At 37.0% G+C, this 19,490-nt stretch overlaps 1 protein-coding gene and 1 long non-coding RNA gene across 8 annotated transcripts in view; one reads left to right on the top strand and one right to left on the bottom strand.

Annotated features, from left to right (window-relative positions):
* SPIDR (scaffold protein involved in DNA repair) overlaps nucleotides 1-19,490 on the bottom strand; it is a 571,461-nt gene that overhangs the window by 398,424 nt on the left and 153,547 nt on the right. For all 6 annotated transcript variants that reach the window (XM_072604554.1, XM_072604549.1, XM_072604553.1 and 3 more), the window contains 2 exons: nucleotides 19,077-19,336; nucleotides 11,525-11,625 (listed from right to left, as the gene is read on the bottom strand). In XM_072604554.1, coding sequence (XP_072460655.1) covers nucleotides 11,525-11,625; nucleotides 19,077-19,336 — 361 coding nt within the window. The remainder of the gene's footprint in view (nucleotides 1-11,524; nucleotides 11,626-19,076; nucleotides 19,337-19,490) is intronic.
* Nucleotides 1,308-19,266, top strand: LOC140501207 (uncharacterized). Of its 2 annotated transcripts, none has more exons than XR_011966091.1 (5): nucleotides 1,308-1,444; nucleotides 10,191-10,271; nucleotides 13,266-13,483; nucleotides 15,477-15,560; nucleotides 19,108-19,266. It is a non-coding gene; the product is annotated as an uncharacterized lncRNA (long non-coding RNA). The 2 variants fall into 2 exon arrangements; XR_011966090.1 differs by having other exon boundaries at nucleotides 1,309-1,444; nucleotides 15,473-15,560.

Genomic DNA, 19,490 nt, shown 5'->3' with positions numbered 1-19,490 from the left:
TTAAAAACATTAATCTGAGAAGAGGTCCCTAGGCTTGACTAGACAAAGGTCTATGAAATAAAAAGTTAAGGACTTTTGTCCTGAAAAAAATCTCTATGCTATTAGCAGTTTGAGTTAAAAAAAAAAAAAAAAAAAAGCAGAGAGATAAGTCTTCCTAGGATTGCAGGATGTGATATCGTGGTTTATTGGTCTTCATTTAGGAACATACATGGCTATTTTTAGTTTATGATTCCTGATATCCAAAGCATTGTGAAAATACTTGTCCCAGCTGTTCCTGTGCAGATGCCAAAGAGTAAAGAAGAATTGAGAAGCAGAACCAGTACTAATGTCCTTAGAACTTAATTCATGCCTCAATCCTCTGTTTTCATTTCTTTAGTCTGGATCTGACATCACACAAACACAATCAAATGAAAACTCATTGGAGATACTATCTAGATACTTGTTATATCTTAAGACAATCAAGTATCTGTCTTGGAAATTATGCTCCCCACCCTTTCTCCCCCTGACACACACCCAATGTAGCTTCCCTACCACCACCCAGTCAGAAACTAGGGAAGAAAGAAAATGACATGGTTTCTCCACAGATAGCAATGAAATATTGTCATGGAAAATAAACTAAAAAAATCTGGGAAGCAGGTGGGACTAGTTCCAACGTGATTGACAAAACAAGGTATGACTCTATGATGGCCCCAGAGGAATAGAAGGCACAGGAGAATGGGCTTTGATTATAAAGATTGCATCTGGGTGGTAGAAGCAGGGTAGGGGAAAGCATTTTGAAAAATAAAAAAAATGAGAAAAGAAACAAATTGACATCCAAGTGGCAAAAATGTTCAGATTTTTTTTTTTTTTAGGTAGAAAATACTGCTAGAGAACGGTCACTTGTGTATTATATTACATTAAATAAATATGTGTTCTTTTTCATTACCAGAGAACTGAATAATTCTAAAAAGATGAAAAGGACCAAAAGAAAAAAAAACCAAACCATCCCTCCCATCAAGGGATTACAACATACAACAAATGGCTTAATTTTGTAAACCATAATGTCTCATGCTCTGGAGGACATAAATAAGGAAAGACTGGGTGGGACAAGTACACTTCATAAGAACATCAACAACAACCAAAAAAAAGGTGTGGTTCATAAAATAATCACTTGGTTTCTAAAATCCTCTTCTAAGCTTGTTAGAAAAGGGGTATGCTGTGACTGGATGCATTTATGTGCTCAGTCAATGATGTTAATCCATTATTGTGATGAAGAAAGGCCATTTCTGTGTCATAAAGACTGGAGATCAAAGAGGGAGGGTTCAAAGGTCGCACTTAATCTAAAAAAAGATAGCCTTACAATATACTAGAACAATGAAACAAGGCCCCAAGGGAGTTATTTGTGACTTTTACTAAGGTCTTTGGCTATATTTGAACGGATCACTGAAAGTCAGAATGGTAGACAGTAAGTATCTTGAGTGTGGGGTATAGATGTGTATGTGTAATTTTATGTAATTAGTAGTTAATATTTATTAATTAGTATTAGAACATTATTTTGAACCATAATTTAAGTATACATTCTTGGAGAAAATATATAAAAATGCTTTTCTATTCATTTATCATTTTCTATTTTGAAATCATGAACCCTTTCAACAAATAAATATATATGAAATGAAAAATTATATTTCAGCTTAATATATAATCACAGCCAAATACGTGCCTATTTGTAATGTGAGAGATTTTAAAGTGATCATGCTTTTCCAACAATTTTCACTATTCCAGTCTCCCAGAACCTCTTGGCCCTGCCTGCTGTTGCCTGAACTCTGCATTCCAAATGCTGACTCTTTGCCTCTGAAGATGTAGTCTCCTTACCCCCCATAGCTGAAATGCTCTCCCCTCCTGTATGGAGACTGGAGACACTCTCCCTCTTGCTTTTCCTTTACCCATCTCTCTCCCTTGATTCTTTCAGTCTCAGACCTCCATTAGAGGAGGCAGCCCTCTCCCCTATTACTTTAATTTCAGTCCTCTTCCATGAAATTATCATACATTCACATTTGTTATTAGTTATTTCATATAGGTATATCCTCCCTCCTCAACTAAATGGTCAATTCTATGAAGCATATCTCTTTCTCTTGTATTCCTTCTACCATACAGTAAGTAAAGTGAGGTGTACACTATGGTCACAAGTTGAAGACTGGTATAATAACTTTATTTGGCTATTATGTTGCATTCCATGCTCACCATAATAATCCAACCCGTTCCTATTTTGACTATACTATTTGCAAGGGAACTCACTGATAAAAATTTAAGCAAACCAATGTTTGCAGGAATTTTTACAAAATGTATCCTTTCCCTATTTCACTCAGTCAAACAATAGCCTTTTTCTTACTGAACACTTCTACCCAAAGCTACAGAAGACTTTATAAGAACTTTGGAATTTCCTGTCTTTCTGGTTATAGTGAACTATGCAGAATCAGGCCTGGGCCATTTATAAAGATACTAGTAGAAAATTAGTAATGTCCAGTGTAACTGAGAAAAGAGCAAACTGCCCCCTCCAGTGGAAAGTAAACTTTTCTTGACAGTATGCATATCACAAGAAATGGTTATGATTTATCCAGTCACTGCTTGTAACCCAGCCAGAGATTTGTTTGGATAACACCACAAAGAATTCTAGAAGATTGGAATTAGAAGTCTCTTCATAAGTATTCTAGTCAACCCAATTTTTTTTTTAAATTCCAAATTTAACACATACCAAATACAATTACTATTTCCATACACAAAGGCTGTACATGCCTGGAGTCTTCCTGATCTATTCATAGGGGTTTTCAATTAGAAAGAAATGAGAAAAAAGAAAATTATCCCCATCTTTTTGCTAATTCAGATATCACAGAGAGTACCATATATGACACAGGGAAAAAAAGAATTATCAGTGGACAGAGGATTATGCATATAAAAGTGTCTTGGTAATTATAGACTGTTATCCACATAAATGTACATTGCATGAGTAATAAAAAAAGAAAATGAAATGTCTCTAAGACTTGACTGGCTATAACTAGAGATTATAATACAGGCAAGGGAAGGAAGGATAGGAAAGAAGAAAGGAAAGATTTGTCTTTCATCCAAAAGAAACAGATTAAAGCACTGTATATCAAGAAGACAAACTCCAGGAAGGAAGACCATGAATCAAAATGGGCAGGTTCGGTGAAGAGAGTATTTGAGTGAAAAACAAAGAAGAAAAAACAAGGTTTGGTGTGATAGGACCATATATAGATAGACTTATCTGGTTATAAGGAAAAAGACCAGGGGAATAAATCAGACTGCTGCTGTTCAGTTGTTTCAGTCATGTACAACTCTGTGATCCCATTTGGGGCTTCCTTGGCAAAGATACCAGAGTAGTTTGCCATTTTCTTTCCCAGCTCTTTTGACAGATGAGGAAACTGAGGTCAGTAGGATTCAATGAGTTGCCCAAGGTCATACAGCTAGGAAGTATCTGAACTCAGATTTGAACTCAGGGGTATGAGTTTTCCTGACTCCAGGTCTGGCACTCTCTCTATTGCACCATCTAGTTGGCCAGTAATAAGTCACAGGAATGCTCTTAATAGAGTATACTTGTATTTCAGAGGTTCATTTGATAAAGTCTCTCAAAATATATGAAATCTCTCACTTCACCTCCAGCTCACCTTCCACACATTATGTTCTGTCTTCCCCTCTTAAAATGTAAAGTCCTTGAGAGCAAGGATTATTCTTTTTTGTTGTTTCTTTTATATCCCCAATGTTTAGCAAAGTGCTAGACATATCTATCTGTCTATTTTTCTAATATCTTTATGGATAACATCAAATTAGATGTTATTAGATGTGCTCCTTTTTCTTTTGCACCCAGGGTTTCTCTCCTTATAGTGACATTAGAAAAATCAGGATGTGCAGTTCATTTCTCTATCTTCTTTTTTCCTATACTTCCCTCCATGCCCACTCACTCAACTACTACCATGTCACTTTCACTACTCAATAAATTCTGATGGCTCCCTATCACATCCTGAATCAAAGTCCTTCATAACCTAGTCTTCTTTTGAGTCTTTCTTATACCTTACTCCCCAGTACATACTTGCAGACACAGTGCCATTGGTCTCATGGCTGCTCCACAAACAAGACGCTCTATTTTTCAGCTCTGGGCATTTTCTCTGGCTGTCCCTCCCATGCCATAGAATGTTCTCCCTCTCCACTTCCTGGCTTCTCTGGCTTCCTTTCAGTCCCACCTAAAATCCCATCTTCTATGGAAAGCCTTTCCCAAACCCTTTTAATACGAATGCCTTTCCTTCTCTTAATTATTTCCTATTTATGCTATATACAGTTTGTTTGTTCATAATTTTTTTTTTGCTTGTCATCTCCCCCATTACATTGTGAGATCTCTGATGGCAGGGACTGCCTTTTGCCTTTCTTTGTATCCCCAGTACTTAGCACAATACCTGGCACATAGTAAGCACTTAAATCAATGTTTACTGACTGACTCAACAAAATGATCTCTTGTACTAGCAATTTAAAGTGTTAGAGTTATGCCCTAATAATTTTAACACTTCTATCAACTCAGGGACATCTAAGCTCATTTGTATAACTGCTTATGTCCTAGAGAAAAGGAAGTTGCTTTGTAAGTAATGGGGAAATTTTCCAATGTGAAAAAAAAAAAGCTGAAGGCTATAGAACTGAAATTCAAAATAATGAAAACCATAAATGAAAGACCAAAGAGTGAGGGCAGTACCAAAAAACTTACTCCAGTTCTCAAAGCTAATGGTATGTGAAATGTTTAAGCACTTCCCTTAAACATCTGGGATGAGTACAATAACAAAGACCACTGTAACAAAAAGCACTATAAGCATTATGGACTCTTGAATGGTAAAATGTCATATTGTTCTGGTTGACATTTTATGGAATATAAGACAAAAGACTCAATAATCAGACTTTTTGTATAAAAATAGTGATGCAATTTTCAGGATGCAATTTTCCTGACTTAAAAATTAGCATCAGACAAAACAGACTTTAAAAAAAATGAGTTACCATCATAATGTGTAAACTTCAACATATGGCAAGGAAAAAGAGACAGCCATGTAAAAAAAGGTTTCTTGGACAGGTACATAGGTACCTGACTGCAGGTTTGTGCCTCAAGGAAGATCCCTGCATGCACAGCACCCAAAGAACATAGATATTCTTGAGTGTACAGGTCGTCTTAAAGTGTGAATGATTACATATTTAATTTAAGTACAAGCTTATAATATGGAAATGTTTTGCACGATTTCACAGGTATAATTGATATAATATTACTTGCTTCTCAGTGAGTAGGAGAAGGGCTAGAGGGAAGAAGGAAGAGAATTTGGAACTCAAAATTTAAAAACAGAATGCTTAAATAATAAGTCAAAGTTTATAAAAAGAAGTGGAAGTCGATAGTGGGGATTCTAGATGAAAATACTTCAAAACAGCAGATTTGTTTTAAGTTAGCAGGAACTGGACTTTAGATGGATTCATGAATTAAGAAAGGCCTTTCAAAAAGACGTAATTGGTGTTATGTGCTTAGGTGAACAATGTCAAGAAGAAGGCTAAAAACTCCTAGAACAGGGATTCTTTTTTTTTTTTTTTAATTTTAATAATTAATTTATTTTTAGTTTTCAACATTCACTTCCACAAGATTTTGAGAATTTTCTCCCCATCTCTCCCTTCCCCCTACCCCAATACAACGTGCATTCTGATTACTCCTTCCCCCAATCTACCCTCCCTTTTATAATGCCCCCCCCCTTCTCTTATCCTCTTTCCCTCTATTTTCTTGTAGGGCAAGATAGATTTCTATACCCCATTGCCTGTATGTCTTGTTTCCCAGTTGCATGTAAAAACAATTTTTAGCGTTCATTTTTAAAATTTTGAGTTCCAAATTCTCTCCCTACTCCCTCCCCCCTCTACTTCAATTGAGAAGGCAAGCAAATGACTATAAGTTATACATGTGAAGTTACACAAAACACTTCCATGACAGTCATGTTGTGGGCCAAGATAGCAGAGTAGAAGCAGGGACCTGCTTGGGCCCTCCCACCAGACCCCTCAAAAAACCTGTAAAAATTGACTCTCAACAAATTCTAGAGCAGCAGAAGCTACAAAATGACAAACTGAAGCAAATTTCCATTCCAAAACAATCTGAAAGGTGTACAGTAAAAGTCTATCACGCTGGGCTGGGAGCAGATCTCAATCTGGCGTAGGCTGCAAAGACCAGTCAGAGTAGACCTCAGAGGACTGAATCAGAGGTGGATGCAGCAGTTTCCAGACTTCTCAATCCACAAAAGCCAAAGACAGCTTTGAAGGTGAGTGGGAATGGTCTCTCACCAGATCAAGAAGGGAGTGTGGTCTGGCCCCAGGCCCAGTCCAGGCCCCAGCTCCAGCCTCGCCCTGGCTCGGACCCAGCAAAGCCCTGGCCCCAGGGTGGCAGTAGCCACTGTCAAAGCAGCAGCTGCTTCTTAAGTCCTCCACTTAACAAGGAGCTCAAGTGTCAGGTAATTGGGCGGGAAGATGAGTAAATGAAGGAAAAAAAAACAGACTATAAATTTTTACCTTCTTGGGGAAAAGGTATTTTTTCACATCATTGGCAACACAAGGAAGATCAAGGTATGCAACCAGAAGACGCAAGAAAATCATGAAAAATGAGTCAACTGCTTGCTAAAGAAGACCCCAAAAATGCTGAAGAAAATAACACTTTTAAAATTAGACTAACCCAAAGGCAAATGAGGTCCAAAAAGCCAATGAGAAAAAAATGCCTTAAAAAAGCAGAATGGGTCAAATAGAAAAAAAGGTCCAAAAGCCCACTGAACAAAATAATTCTTTAAAAATTAGAATGGAACCAATGGAAGATAGTGACTTTATGAGAAATTAATAAATTATAAAACAAAACCAACAGAGTGAAAAAAATTGAAAACAATGTAAAGTATTTCACTGGAAAAACAACTGACCTGGAAAATGGATCCAGGAGAGACAATTTAAAAATTATTTGACCACCTGAAAGCCATGATCAAAAAAAGAGCCTAGATATCATCTTTCAAGAAATCATCAAGGAAATAGTCTAGAACCAGGGGGTAAAACAGAAATGGAAAGAATCCACTGATCACCTCCTGAAAGAGATCCCAAAAGGAAAACTCCTAGGAATATTGTGGCCAAATTCCAGAGTTCCCAGGTCAAGGAGAAAATATTACAAGCAGACAGAAAGAAACAATTCAAGTATTATGGAAATACAATCAGGATAATACAAGATTTAGCAGATTCTACACCAAGGGATCAGAGGACTTGGCATATGATATTCCAGAGGTCAAAGGGGACAGAATTAAAACCAAGAATCACCTACCTAGCAAAACTGAGTATAATACTTCAGGGAGAAAAAATGGAATTTCAATGAGAGGACTTTCAAGCATTACTGTTGAAAAGATCAGAGCTGAATATAAAATTTGACTTTCAAATACAAGAATCAAAACAAGCATGACAAGGTAAACAGGAAAGCGAAACAATGGGACTTATTAAAGTTGAACTGTTTACGATCCTACATGGAAAGATGATATTTGTAACTCATGAGACCTTTCTCAGCATTAGGGTAGTTGGAGGGCATGAGGGTGTGTGTGTGTGTGTGTACATATATATGTGTATATATGTGTATCTATGTATGTGTACATATATGTATACACACATACATAGAGGCAGAGAAGGACAGAGACAGAAGGCACAGGGTAAGCTAATTATGAAGGGATGATGTCTAAAAAAATAAAATTAAGTGTTGAGAGGAATGTACTGGGAGAAAAAGATAGGGAGAGGTAGAATGTAGTAAAACATCTCACATAAAAGAGGCAAGAAAGAGCTTTTACAATGGAGGGGAAGAGGGGGAAGATGAGAGGGAATAAGTGAGTCTTACTTTCATTAGATTTGGCTTCAAGAGGGAATAACATACACACTCAATTGGGTATGGAAATCTATCTTACCCTACAAGAAAGTAGAGGGGAAAGGGATAAGAGAGGGGGAGATAATGGAATTGACAAAAGACTGGGGGAAGGGATAATAAGAAGCAAACATTTTGTAGAGGGACAGGTCAAAAGAAAGAATGGAAGAAATGGAGGGTGGGACAAGAAGAGGGAAATATAGTCTTTCACAACATTACTGTTATGGAAGTGTTTTGCCAGACTACACTTGTATAACCTATATGGAATTGCCTGTCTTCTCAATGAGGGTAGGTAGGGAGAGGAGAAGGGAAAGAACATGGAACTCAAAGCTTTAAAAATGAATGTTAAAAATTGGTTTACATAATATAACTAGGAAATAATATACAGTAGAATCTCAGCTTATGAGTAACTTAGTTTATGTATGCCTCACTGGATGAGGAAAATTTTTCACAAAATTTGTCTTGTAGACTAACAAAAATTCACAGAATGAACATCCTGTTTGGACTTGAACAGTTCACAGAGGAAAGGTGCTCAACTAGGGCAATGATTTTTTTTTTTTTTTTTGCTTTCATATGTCAAACAAAGGAACCTTGGTATACCACCTAATCTGTCTCATTCAGTGTTGACCCTTAGTGAAGGCAGCATCTTAACAGTACCAATTACCAGGGGCAGAGCCAAGATGGTGGAGTAGAAAGACAGACCTACTCTAGCTCTCCCTCCAAAGTCTATAAAATAAATGTAAAAAATGACTTTAAACAAATTCAAGAGCAGCAGAAGCCACAAAACAACAGAGTGAAAGAGATTTCCAGCCCAAGACAGCCTGAAAGGCCAAGGAAGGGTCTATTGCCCTGGGCTCAGAGCAGAGCGCAGTTCAACCTTGGCCCCGTAGTATGGCAGGGATGAGTGGAGCAGGCTTTGGGGCACGGAATACAGGGCAGCAGCTGCAGTTCCCAGATTACTCAACCCACAAAGGCCAAAGACAGCTTCAAAGGTCAATGACAAAGCTCTTTCACCTGGGTGAGAAGGGAATGTGGTCTGGCCCCAGACTCAAGATGGTTGAGGTGGTCACTGAAGCAGCAGGATCCATTTTAGGAGCCCTCAGCCTCTGGGGGAATCAAGCAGCTGATCTGAATCTCAGCCCTAAGTGACAGTCCTGAGGTGAGGAAGAGCACTGGCTGGTGGAGCTGGAGGCGGCTGTGGACAGGAAATCCTACTTGCAAATCCTGGGCAGAAAAGCTTGTGGTTGCTCCCAGACCAGAGCAAAGGCCAGGAGAGGAATAAACTCCTCTCCCTTGATTGTGCCACCTTGGAGAAACTGGGAACTTACAGGTCACTAGACTATACTCTCCACTTGACAAAGGACTCAAAAGTCAAGTAACAGGCTGGGAAATGCCCAGAAAATGAGAAAAAAAATAAGACTACAGAAGGTTACTTTCTTGGTAAACAGGCATTTTCCTCTATCCTTTTGGATGAGGAAGAACAAAGGATACCATCAGAGAAAGACACCAAAGTCAAGGCTTCTGCATCCAAAACCTCCAAAATAAATATGCAGTGGTCTCAGGCCATGGAAAAGCTGAAAAACGATTTTGAAAATCAAATAAGAGAGATGGCGGAAAAACTGGGAAGAGAAATGAGAGTGATGTAAGAAAATCATGAAAAGTGTGTCAACAGCTTGCTAAAGGAAACCCAAAAAAATGCTGAAGAAAGTAACACCTTTAAAAATAGACTAACCCAAACAGCAAAAGAGGTTCAAAAACCAATGAGGAGAAGAATGCTTTAAAAAGCAGAATTAGCCAAATGGGAAAAGAGGTTCAAAAGCTAACTGAAGAAAATAGTTCTTTAAAAATTAGAACAGAGCAGATGGAAGCTAATGACTTTATGAGAAACCAAGAAATTATAAAACAAAACCAAAAGAATGAAAAAATACAAGACAATGTGAAATATCTCATTGGAAAAATAGTACCGTTTTTAACTGTGATGAGATGGGTCTTTTTTGGAAAGAGATGCCTAAGAGAATGCACATTACAGCAGAAAAGACTGTCTAACCCTTTTGTTCTGTGCTAACGCAAGTGGGGATTTAAAAATTATGCTCCTTTTCATATATTACTCTGAGAATTCTTGAGCATTACAGAAGAGCAAAATCAGTGAGTCAAAACACAAAAGTGATTCTAAAAAACAAAAAAATAAGTGTTAGTCTTACTTTTAGTGAAAGTGGCATAAGAAAAAACATTCCTGACATTGAAATCCCTGATGTTCTCATAGGAGATTCTCCTTCCAAGCAATAACTCTTCCTCCTCCTCCACCCTCTCATCTCCCTCATGTCGGCTATGACTCTTCTCAAAGGTAAAGTGCAGGTTAATTTATTTTATTTTTGGTTTATATTGTGTACTAATCATTGCTATTGTATTTCAGGCGCATTAGGAACAAAAAACTTACTTAAAGTTATAAATAATTATTTTTATATGAGTACTTTTGGGGATGTGGTACCAATCATCTGACTCTATGTTATTTCCCACGGGAAAATTCACTTTGCAATATGAACAAATTGCAAGACAAACAGAATCTTGAAGCAAATTTGTAAACTGACGTTCTACAATATGTAGGTAATGGGATATAGAAATCAATTGTGACCTACAAGAAAATAGATGGGAAGGGGATAAGGGGGTGGGGGGTGATAGAAGAGAGGGCAGATTGGAGGAAAGAGTAATCAGAGTATATGCTGTCCTGGGGTGGGGGGAGGAGGTGATGGGGAGAAAATCTGAAATGCAAAATTTTGTAGAAATGAATGTTGAAAACTGAAAATAAATAAATTTTTTAAAAATAACATATAAAAAGTCATGTTGTGAAAGACTAACTATATTTTCCTCCATCCTATCCTGCCCCCCATTTATTCCGTTCTCTCCTTTTACCCTGTCCCTCCTCAAAAGTGTTTGCTTCTGATTACTCCTTCTTCCATTTGCCCTCCCTTCTATCATTCCCCCCTTATCCCCTTTCCCCCTACTTTCCGGTACAGTAAGATAGATTTTCATATCCAGTTGAGTGTGTATGTTATTCCTTCCTTAAGCCAAATTCGATGAGAGTAACATAGAACAGGGATTCTTAACCTTTTTTTGTGCCCTGGACCTATTTGGGAGTCTAGTGAAGTGTATGGATCCCTTACCAGAATAATGTTTTTAAATGCATGAAATAAAATACAAAAGAGACCAATCATATTGAAATACTGTGATCAAAACAAAAAACAAATTCACAAACTTCAGGTTGACATTCTCTAACCTACAGAAATGACCCTAGTGTAAAAGGGTGTCTACCCCTCCCCCCAAAACAAATGGAAGAATAGAGAAAGGAAATATCCTGAAAAGGTTCTACTTCTTAAGTGTCATAAAGAGGTTTTCAAAATCAGTTTAAAATACATAGATATATCAGAAAAATTTCTGTGGCTTTAAGACTATTTGGTCTTAGGAGTATGAATTTGTATGCTTCACAAATTTTATTAGAGTGTGATCGAAACTTAAGGAAAACAAAGTCAATAATGTAATTGAAATGTCCACACAAGTTCATCTGGTAATTTCCCAGCATACATATTACTCAAGTTTTACCTGGAAGTGTTCTGTTAGAAGAAGCACTCTGATGCCTCCAAAAAGTTATGGCAGATCGCTCTCTGTTCTGCAATCGATTTAACCTTTCTGCTAGTCCTCCCCTATCAAGGAAAAAAAAATGTTTAAGTTAGCTAAGAATTAGTATTCTATTTGGCAAAGAGATAAACTATCCAACAAGAGCAATTTTTAGTCCCTTTAAGTCAATGTTTTAATCTTATAAGTATCCTGTCACAGAATCCTCCTCAGAGCTTTATCTATAATAGAGAGCTTTGATTTCTAGAGGAAAAGAAAGAGGAAATATAGATCTTTGTTTCTATTGTGTTGGATAATTACAACTTCAAGTTCAATCAATCTGCCAACAAGCATTTATTGAGCACCTACTATGTGGCAATCACTGTGATACGTTCTGGGCATTCAAAGACAAAAATGAAACAGCCCCTGACCTAGAGGAGCTTAAATTTTATCAGAAGAAACAATACATACATTTACAGGTTTATGGAGAACACATACATACATAGATATAGATATAGATAGATAGATAAGGAGTTATTTGTATCAATAGGAAAACTCTAGAAGCTTTTCACATACAAACAGAGACAAAATGGTACTATTATTTGACATGATCATAGCTATAGTAAGAAGAAATGAGAATACAGGTAGAGGTAAACATATCATCAAAGATAAGACAAAATAAACCTTATTTGCATAAAACATACGGATCTATTTAGAATATACAAGTGAATCAGCAAAGAAAATAAGACTATAACTTCAGTAAGTCAGCAGCCTACAAAATAAATCCACAAAAAATCATGAGCATTTCTATATAGTACTAATAAAAACCAAGAAGAAATAAGGCAAATTATAATCAGAGTAATTACAAAAGCATAAAATATCTGGACGTACTCTACCAAGACATATGAATCATACACAAATACAACTACAAAACATACTTTATAGAAATAAAGGGAGATTTGAATAATAGTTTGTATTTCAATTGTGCCAATATAGTATGACATTACTAGAATCCATTTACAAATGTAGTGCTTAATCAATAAATGCCTAGGGATAACTTCATAATAAATTATGCAAAATATTTAAAAATTCATTTAGAAGAACAAGAGGTCTAAATCCAAAGGAAAATCATGAGAAAAAGTACAAGTGAGGGAGTATAACATTATAAGACTTCAATTTATACTATAAAGTATTAGTCAAGTCAACAAAAGGCTACAAGCACTTACTATGTGCCAGGCATTGTACTAAGTGCTAGGGATATACAAAGGAAGGCAAAAAAAAATCTCTATACTCAAAAAAGTCACAATCTAATAGATGAGTTAATATGCAAACAGTTATGTACTAGCAGGAAATATAAAGGATAAATTGGAGATAATCTCAGAGGGAAAGAATTTACCATCAAGGAGGACCGGGGAAGGCTTCTTGGACAAGGTAGGATTTAAGCTCAGACATGTTGGAAGCTATGGAAGCCAAGAGCCAGGCACAATGAGGGAGAGAATTTCAAGCATGAGGGACAGTCAGTGAAAATAAATGGGGTTGGGAGACAGAGTATCTTGTTCCAGGAATAGAATATAGGTCAGAGTGGATTTTAAATTCCTTGGAGGTGGGTAAGGTATAAGACGTCAAGTCAAGAGGCATTTGTTAAGTACTGACTAAGGATCAGGCACTGTACTAAGAGCTGGAAATGCAAATATAAGCAGAAAATAAGGCAGTTCTTTGTGTCCTCTAGGAGATAACCTTTGGGGGAAGACAACAGGTAAAAGTTACCCCAAGTGAAGGAATGATAGGAAAAGTCAGGAGAGTCAGGAAAGAATGAAGACATGCCTGGGCTGCACATTCTCCTTGAAATGAAGTTCCTGGGGAAAAACGGACAATCAAAGGAAAGGACAAACAGGCACAGAGAATACTTCCAGTGTGAGAAATCTAGAGGTGGAGTGACCTTTCATGGTAAGGAGATTTCTGTGGCATGAAAAAGAAATTCAGAGGGTCAAGAGTGGGAAAGATTAGAAAGGAAGGAAAGGGTCAGATTATAAAGGGTTTTCCATCAAAAAAAACATTTATTAAGAGCCTACAGGATACTAAAAGAAGCCAAAAAAAAAAAAATCAGTCCCTGCCCTCAAGGAGGGCAATTTAATGAGGGAGACACAATGCAAAGAAATATATACAAAGCAAGAAATGTATAGCATAAACAGAACAGAGGGAAAAGCACTAGAATTGAGAGAGGTTAAGGCTTTCTGTAAACAGACAGGATTTTAGATGGGCCTTAAGGAAGGCAGGGAAGTCAGCAGGTAGAATTGCGGAGGGATAACATTCCAGGAATGGGAGATGGTCCAAGAAAATACCTGGAGCCTTGCTATTCATGGAACAGTCAGGAGGCTAGTGTTAGTGGATTAAAGAGTAAGTGTTGGGGATTAAGGTGTAAAGGTAGGAGGGGAACAGGTTATAAAGGACTTTTTACGCCAAACAGAGAATTTTGTATTTGATCCTGAAGGTGATGGAGCCACTGGAGTTTACTGAGTGGAGAAGTGACATAGTTGGACATATACTTTTGGAAAATCTCTTTGGTGGATACAAAAGCTGAATGTAGGATTTTATATTTGATCATGGAGGTGACAGGGAGGCACTGTAGTTTATTTAATAGCCACCATCCAAACTATTTGGTCCTATTAAAAAAACAAAACAGAAAAGAGATCCTTAGAACAGACCAGATAAGCAAAAAGTAGGAGAGTTATTCCCCAAAATATAAAGTAGTTTAAGGATCTAAACCAGGTTTTCAGAAGAAATTCAAACTGTAAATGACCACATGAAAACATCCTTTAAATCACAAATAACAAGAGAAATACAAATTAATATAACTAATGTTTCACCTTACACTATGCCAAATGGTAAAGGTGACAAAAGAGGGGAAAAGTCAATGTTGGAAGGACTATGAGAAAACACAGATATTGGTGAAGCTAGGAAGTGATCTGAATATAAATGTATAATTCTGGAAGAAAACTGATTAGACTGTTCATACTCTTTGACTCAGGAATTTCACCATGGGGGTGACAGCCAAAGGAAATCAAAGACTTCTGTCCAATATATTCCAAATACAAAAGTCCATTATATTCCAAAACATTCATATCAACATTGCTATAGTGGTAGCAAAGCACCAAAAACAGAGAGGATACCCATTAATAGAGGAATGATCGGAAAAAATGATATGTAACTATTGTTGTTCAATAGTTTCAGCAGAATTCGACTCTTTGTGATCCTGTATGGGGTTTTCTTGGCAAAGAGTGGTTTGCCATTTCCTTCTCCATTTCATTTGACAGATGAAGAAACTGGGGCAAATAGGGTTAAGTGACTTGCTCAGGGTCACACAGCTAGTAAGTGTCTGTGAGGTTTGAACTCAGGAAGACTGACTCCAGCCAGGTCCAGCACTCTATCCATTGCCCCACCTAGCTGCCTGATATATAACTATAATGGGATACTATTGTACAGAATGAAATGAGGAACAGAGAAAAAAATGAGAAGATTTATATTTATATATATATAATGCAGAACAAAATAAGCAGACCCAAGAGAACAATATACATAAACACAGAAATATAAATGAAAAGATGACTAAAATGAAGTAAAACTCCAGGTAACAGAAAACTAGTGAAATGACCAAGTAAAAGATAATGATCCAGATGTTTTGATTTGTTATATGATTTCTTTCATTTATTTTAGTCTGACTACATAGCATGACTATAGTGAAAATATACTCAGTAGGAAAGCATATGTAGAACCCATACAGAATTGTATGCAGTCGTGGGGAGGGAGGGGGGTAGTGGGGGGTAGGTGTGGGGGAGATAAAATCTCAATTGTATGGCAGTGATTGTTAAACATTAAAAAATAATAAAAAAACCAAAAAAACAAAAAAAGATAATGATCCAGGCCTTCTCTCGGCAGACAGTCAGAGGACCACTAAGAAGAGTACTGTATCCGGGGTGGTCACTGAACTGAGTATTTCTGCTCAACTGTTTTCCTTTGTCATGAGGTAAGAGTCAATGGAGAGTGACTATGTGAATTAATTGATGTAAAGACATCAAGGAACAAGAAGTTTCTTTTAAAAAAAGATCAATAAAATCAGCGTCTTCACTTTTACCCATGTTCTATTTTTTTCAGTGTCAAGGACTTGCAGCAAACAGGTTACATTCAAGCTTTTCTAACTGTACTGTCACCTCCCTCATCCTTTCTGCTAGTTTGACCTTTTCTCAAATTAGTCTGTAATCTGACTATACACGGACAAGTAATTCTGAAATGACTCCTATCCACATCAATAATCAGGGACTTCCTGTGCCTAAAGCTATGTTTCACTTTGTGTGATATTGTTGGGTGTTTTATCATGACTGGCACCAAAAGACTGTTCCCGAAAAGATTATTCATAAGACACGAGGCTACATACAAGGCTCCAGCCTCTTCAATTTCTTAATTCCATTTTTTTTTCTTTTGCTATTTGGTCCTGTGGCAACAAAAGATTAAGGACAATGTTGAATTGGTTGAGAATACTTTATCAGATTCTTTATCAAACTTCTCCACTTCTTCATCCTCTGCAACAAATACTGGCCCATAAGCAGTGATTATCTTCACACAAGTCTTTTTGCCTTTGCTCGCTCATCATGAGCACTGAAAGATGAGACGGCCAAAGAATCCCCATGAAATTAACTTCTTGTGCTGCTATATATACCATGAAACCACTCTTTCACTTCCCTCTGCAGAAACCTGAAAGCCTTTCTTCAATTTCAGTGAAATTTTTCATTTCTCCTGGTTTCACTGATGATAAGAATGTCATTCCTGATAAGGTTTAGTTCTAGCAGAAATACATCAATTTATTGTTCTTTGGACAATTTAGACATTCAGACAATTTGGACATTTAGAGTACCAAAAGTTATACCCACAGTCTAAATTATTTGAATTCAGGAACCTTCTGCTTCTTCCCACCATCATCAATACAGATTTGAAAGGGAGTAGCACAAAATTGGGGGTCGTTTTGTACTTAAAAAAAACTTTTGTGTGTTGCCTCCTCTATATTTCCTGGGTTGCTTCGTCCTATTTAACTAGGAAAGGCCCCTGGACAGCTGGTACATTCTCTTGCCAAGAATGTACCTGAAGCCTTTCTAGCTCAACTGGCATAACCTTTGGGAAACCAGGCTGACCACACAAGAAAGAAGTATTGGTCTCAGTTCCTCACCTGTCAAGTGGTAATAATAATAGTACCTACCTCCCAGGGCTGTTGTTGTGATGATCAAATGAGATCATATGAGAAATAAAACAAGTGTTTTGCAAGCCTTAAAGCACCATATAAATGGGAGCTATTATTAGTATTAGTATTATTATAGAGCATCTGTTGAAGAGAAATGCTACAGTAGACAGAGACTATTCAATGATCCCTATCAACCATTTAAATCTGGTTATCTGATCATTCAGAAATCTGTGTTTGATAAGCTAAATTACCATAATCTAATTATGTCTATTTGAAAATTTATCGAGAACTTTAAAGTTTATAAGGCACTTACCACACAATATATCCTTTGAACCTCAGAATAACCTTGTGAAAGAGTTGTTACAGGTATTATTATCTCCATTTTACAGATGAGGAAACTAAACCTTAGAGAGATTAGGTGACTTGCCCATAGTCACAGAGTTAGAAACCTTTGTATTTGGTACCATGTGCACAGCCCAATTCCTTGAACGTTGTAGACATTTAGCAAGTAAGTGCTGAAAGAACACCTCTCCCCACACCCCAGGGAAAAAGCTCCAGAACAAAAACATAAAATATAAAATATAATTACTCAGTCCAAATACAAATGCAAGGAAACAGGGATTTGTGCCCCCTTCGCCCCCCGTCCCAGCTCAGCTAATACAGTCACAAATAGTGAAATATTAACACTCAGTAAGTAAAGTTATCAAAGACAAGAAAAGAAGTCAACAGTGTCAAAAAGCTACAAAGACTTCAAGGAAGAAGAGAACTGAGAAATGATCACCAGATTTGGCATTTAAGAGCTTTCACAGAGAAGTTTCAATTAGTGACATTTTCAAAAGATTGAAAGTTATTGGGAAATGAGTGGGTGGTAAGGAAGTGAATGTAAATGTAGATGTAAATGACTCTTTCTAGGAGCCAGTGACCTTGGAGAGAGAGGTTTAGAAAACATTTTTCTGACAATAATACTGTAAATGGACAGTGCATTCACTAACATCAATTTACAGAGTGAAAACCGAAGCTTACAAAGGTTAAGCTTTCTGCCCAGGATCACAGAGCTGCTAAGTTCCAGGGCTAGGAAATGAACCCAGTTCATCTGATTCACTGTACATATTGATCATTTGCAAAGTTCTGCTTTTCTACTTATTTGTATTCTCTCTTTCACCGAACCCCATCCCTCTACTACCATTGGAACCCCCATTGTTCCAGCCTTTATATCTTTTGATCTAGACTATATAATGCCCTCCTAATTGGTCTTCCTTTCCTAGTCTGTCCCTTCCCAGTTTAATCCTCTGAACTGTTACCTCTATCTGCCATTCCTCTATTCAAAGTCCTTTATTGGCTCCCTTTTACCCACCTACAGGAGAGGCATAATATTATAGCAAAATGTGTGTGGGCTGAAGGAACTCTCATGTTACCATGGAGTCAGGTGGCTCATAGGATAGAGCACTAGGCCTGGAGTCCGGAAGACCTGAGTTCAAATTCAGCCTCAGATACTTCCTAGCTATGTGGCCCTGGGCAAGTTACTTAATCTCTGTTTGCCTTAATTCACTGGAGAAGGAAATGGCAAACCACTTCAGTATCTTTGCCAATAAAATCCCAAGGACAGTAAGAGCCAAACTAGCATATATTGATTAAGTAGGATAGAAAGCTCTATTCAGAATCAAAAGCAAGCTAGTTTAACCAGCACATAGTACAGTGCCAGGCACACAGAAGATGCTTAATAAATGCTTGCTGATATGATCTGACTACAGTGAAATTATTTTAAAGGCTTAAAAAAGAGGCTTCACTCCATCATATTTCTTAGAAATGATGAAGAAAAATGTCATCCTAAGACCAGTGGAGAATATTTGTGTGAACATATTCTCTCGGTAGACTATTATCAAATGGTTGGACATAGTTTCTTTATCCAAATTCACATCCAACAAAATGGATACACCATTGACACTGGTCAACATGCATTCATAACCACACATGACACTTGTTTCTGATAATGATCAATTGCAAAGATAATGACACTGAGTAGAAGACGTCAGAATGATAGCAAAAAACCAGGAATGAGCAGTGTCACTGAATCTAAGGCAGTACAGAGTAGTTACGACTAAAATTGTGAATGCTGAACTTGCAGAAATTCCCATGCAGATCGTGGGCCTTCTTTAATTGCTTTTAAGAACTGTAATCTTATTCTGCCAGTTTCCCCTTAAAAGCGGACAACTAAGTTGAAAAAAGAAAAAAGCCTGAAATTTTAAAAATGTTTGGGCTTTTAAAAAGAAAAAATACAAAAGCCAAATAACATAAAAGTCATAAGTTTACCTTAATAGCTTCTTTTTCTTTTTCTTTGCAGAATCCTCTGGAGTCCTAGGAGTCTTATCTGTTTCTTTCTTAGGGGTATGTAAAAGGACCTGTGCAGATTTTATCCAGTCACTTGCCAGTTTTCCTTTGTCTTGTTCTAAATCTAATCCAAAACTCAAGTGGTATTTGTGAACAACTCTTAAATTGGTGGGTAACACATTCTTTATGTCTTCTTCTTTTTCAACGTCTGAGGAATATTCCAAAATTTCAGTGGAACTCATCTAGAGAGATGAAGAGAAATGCAACTGAATCAACAGATGACTGCACATATATGTGTGTATGTGTCTGTGTTACTGTTCTAGATCTCTTAAGAAATATAAAAGGTCTATTTAAAATAACACTAAAAATGCTATACCTTTACTAACAACTACTATT

This window comes from Notamacropus eugenii, chromosome 4, assembly GCF_028372415.1.
Source record: "Notamacropus eugenii isolate mMacEug1 chromosome 4, mMacEug1.pri_v2, whole genome shotgun sequence".
Classification (NCBI taxonomy): Eukaryota; Metazoa; Chordata; class Mammalia; order Diprotodontia; family Macropodidae; genus Notamacropus; species Notamacropus eugenii.
The sequence above is the reverse complement of the archived record's forward strand: the minus strand, read 5'-3'. Positions and strand labels throughout refer to the sequence as shown.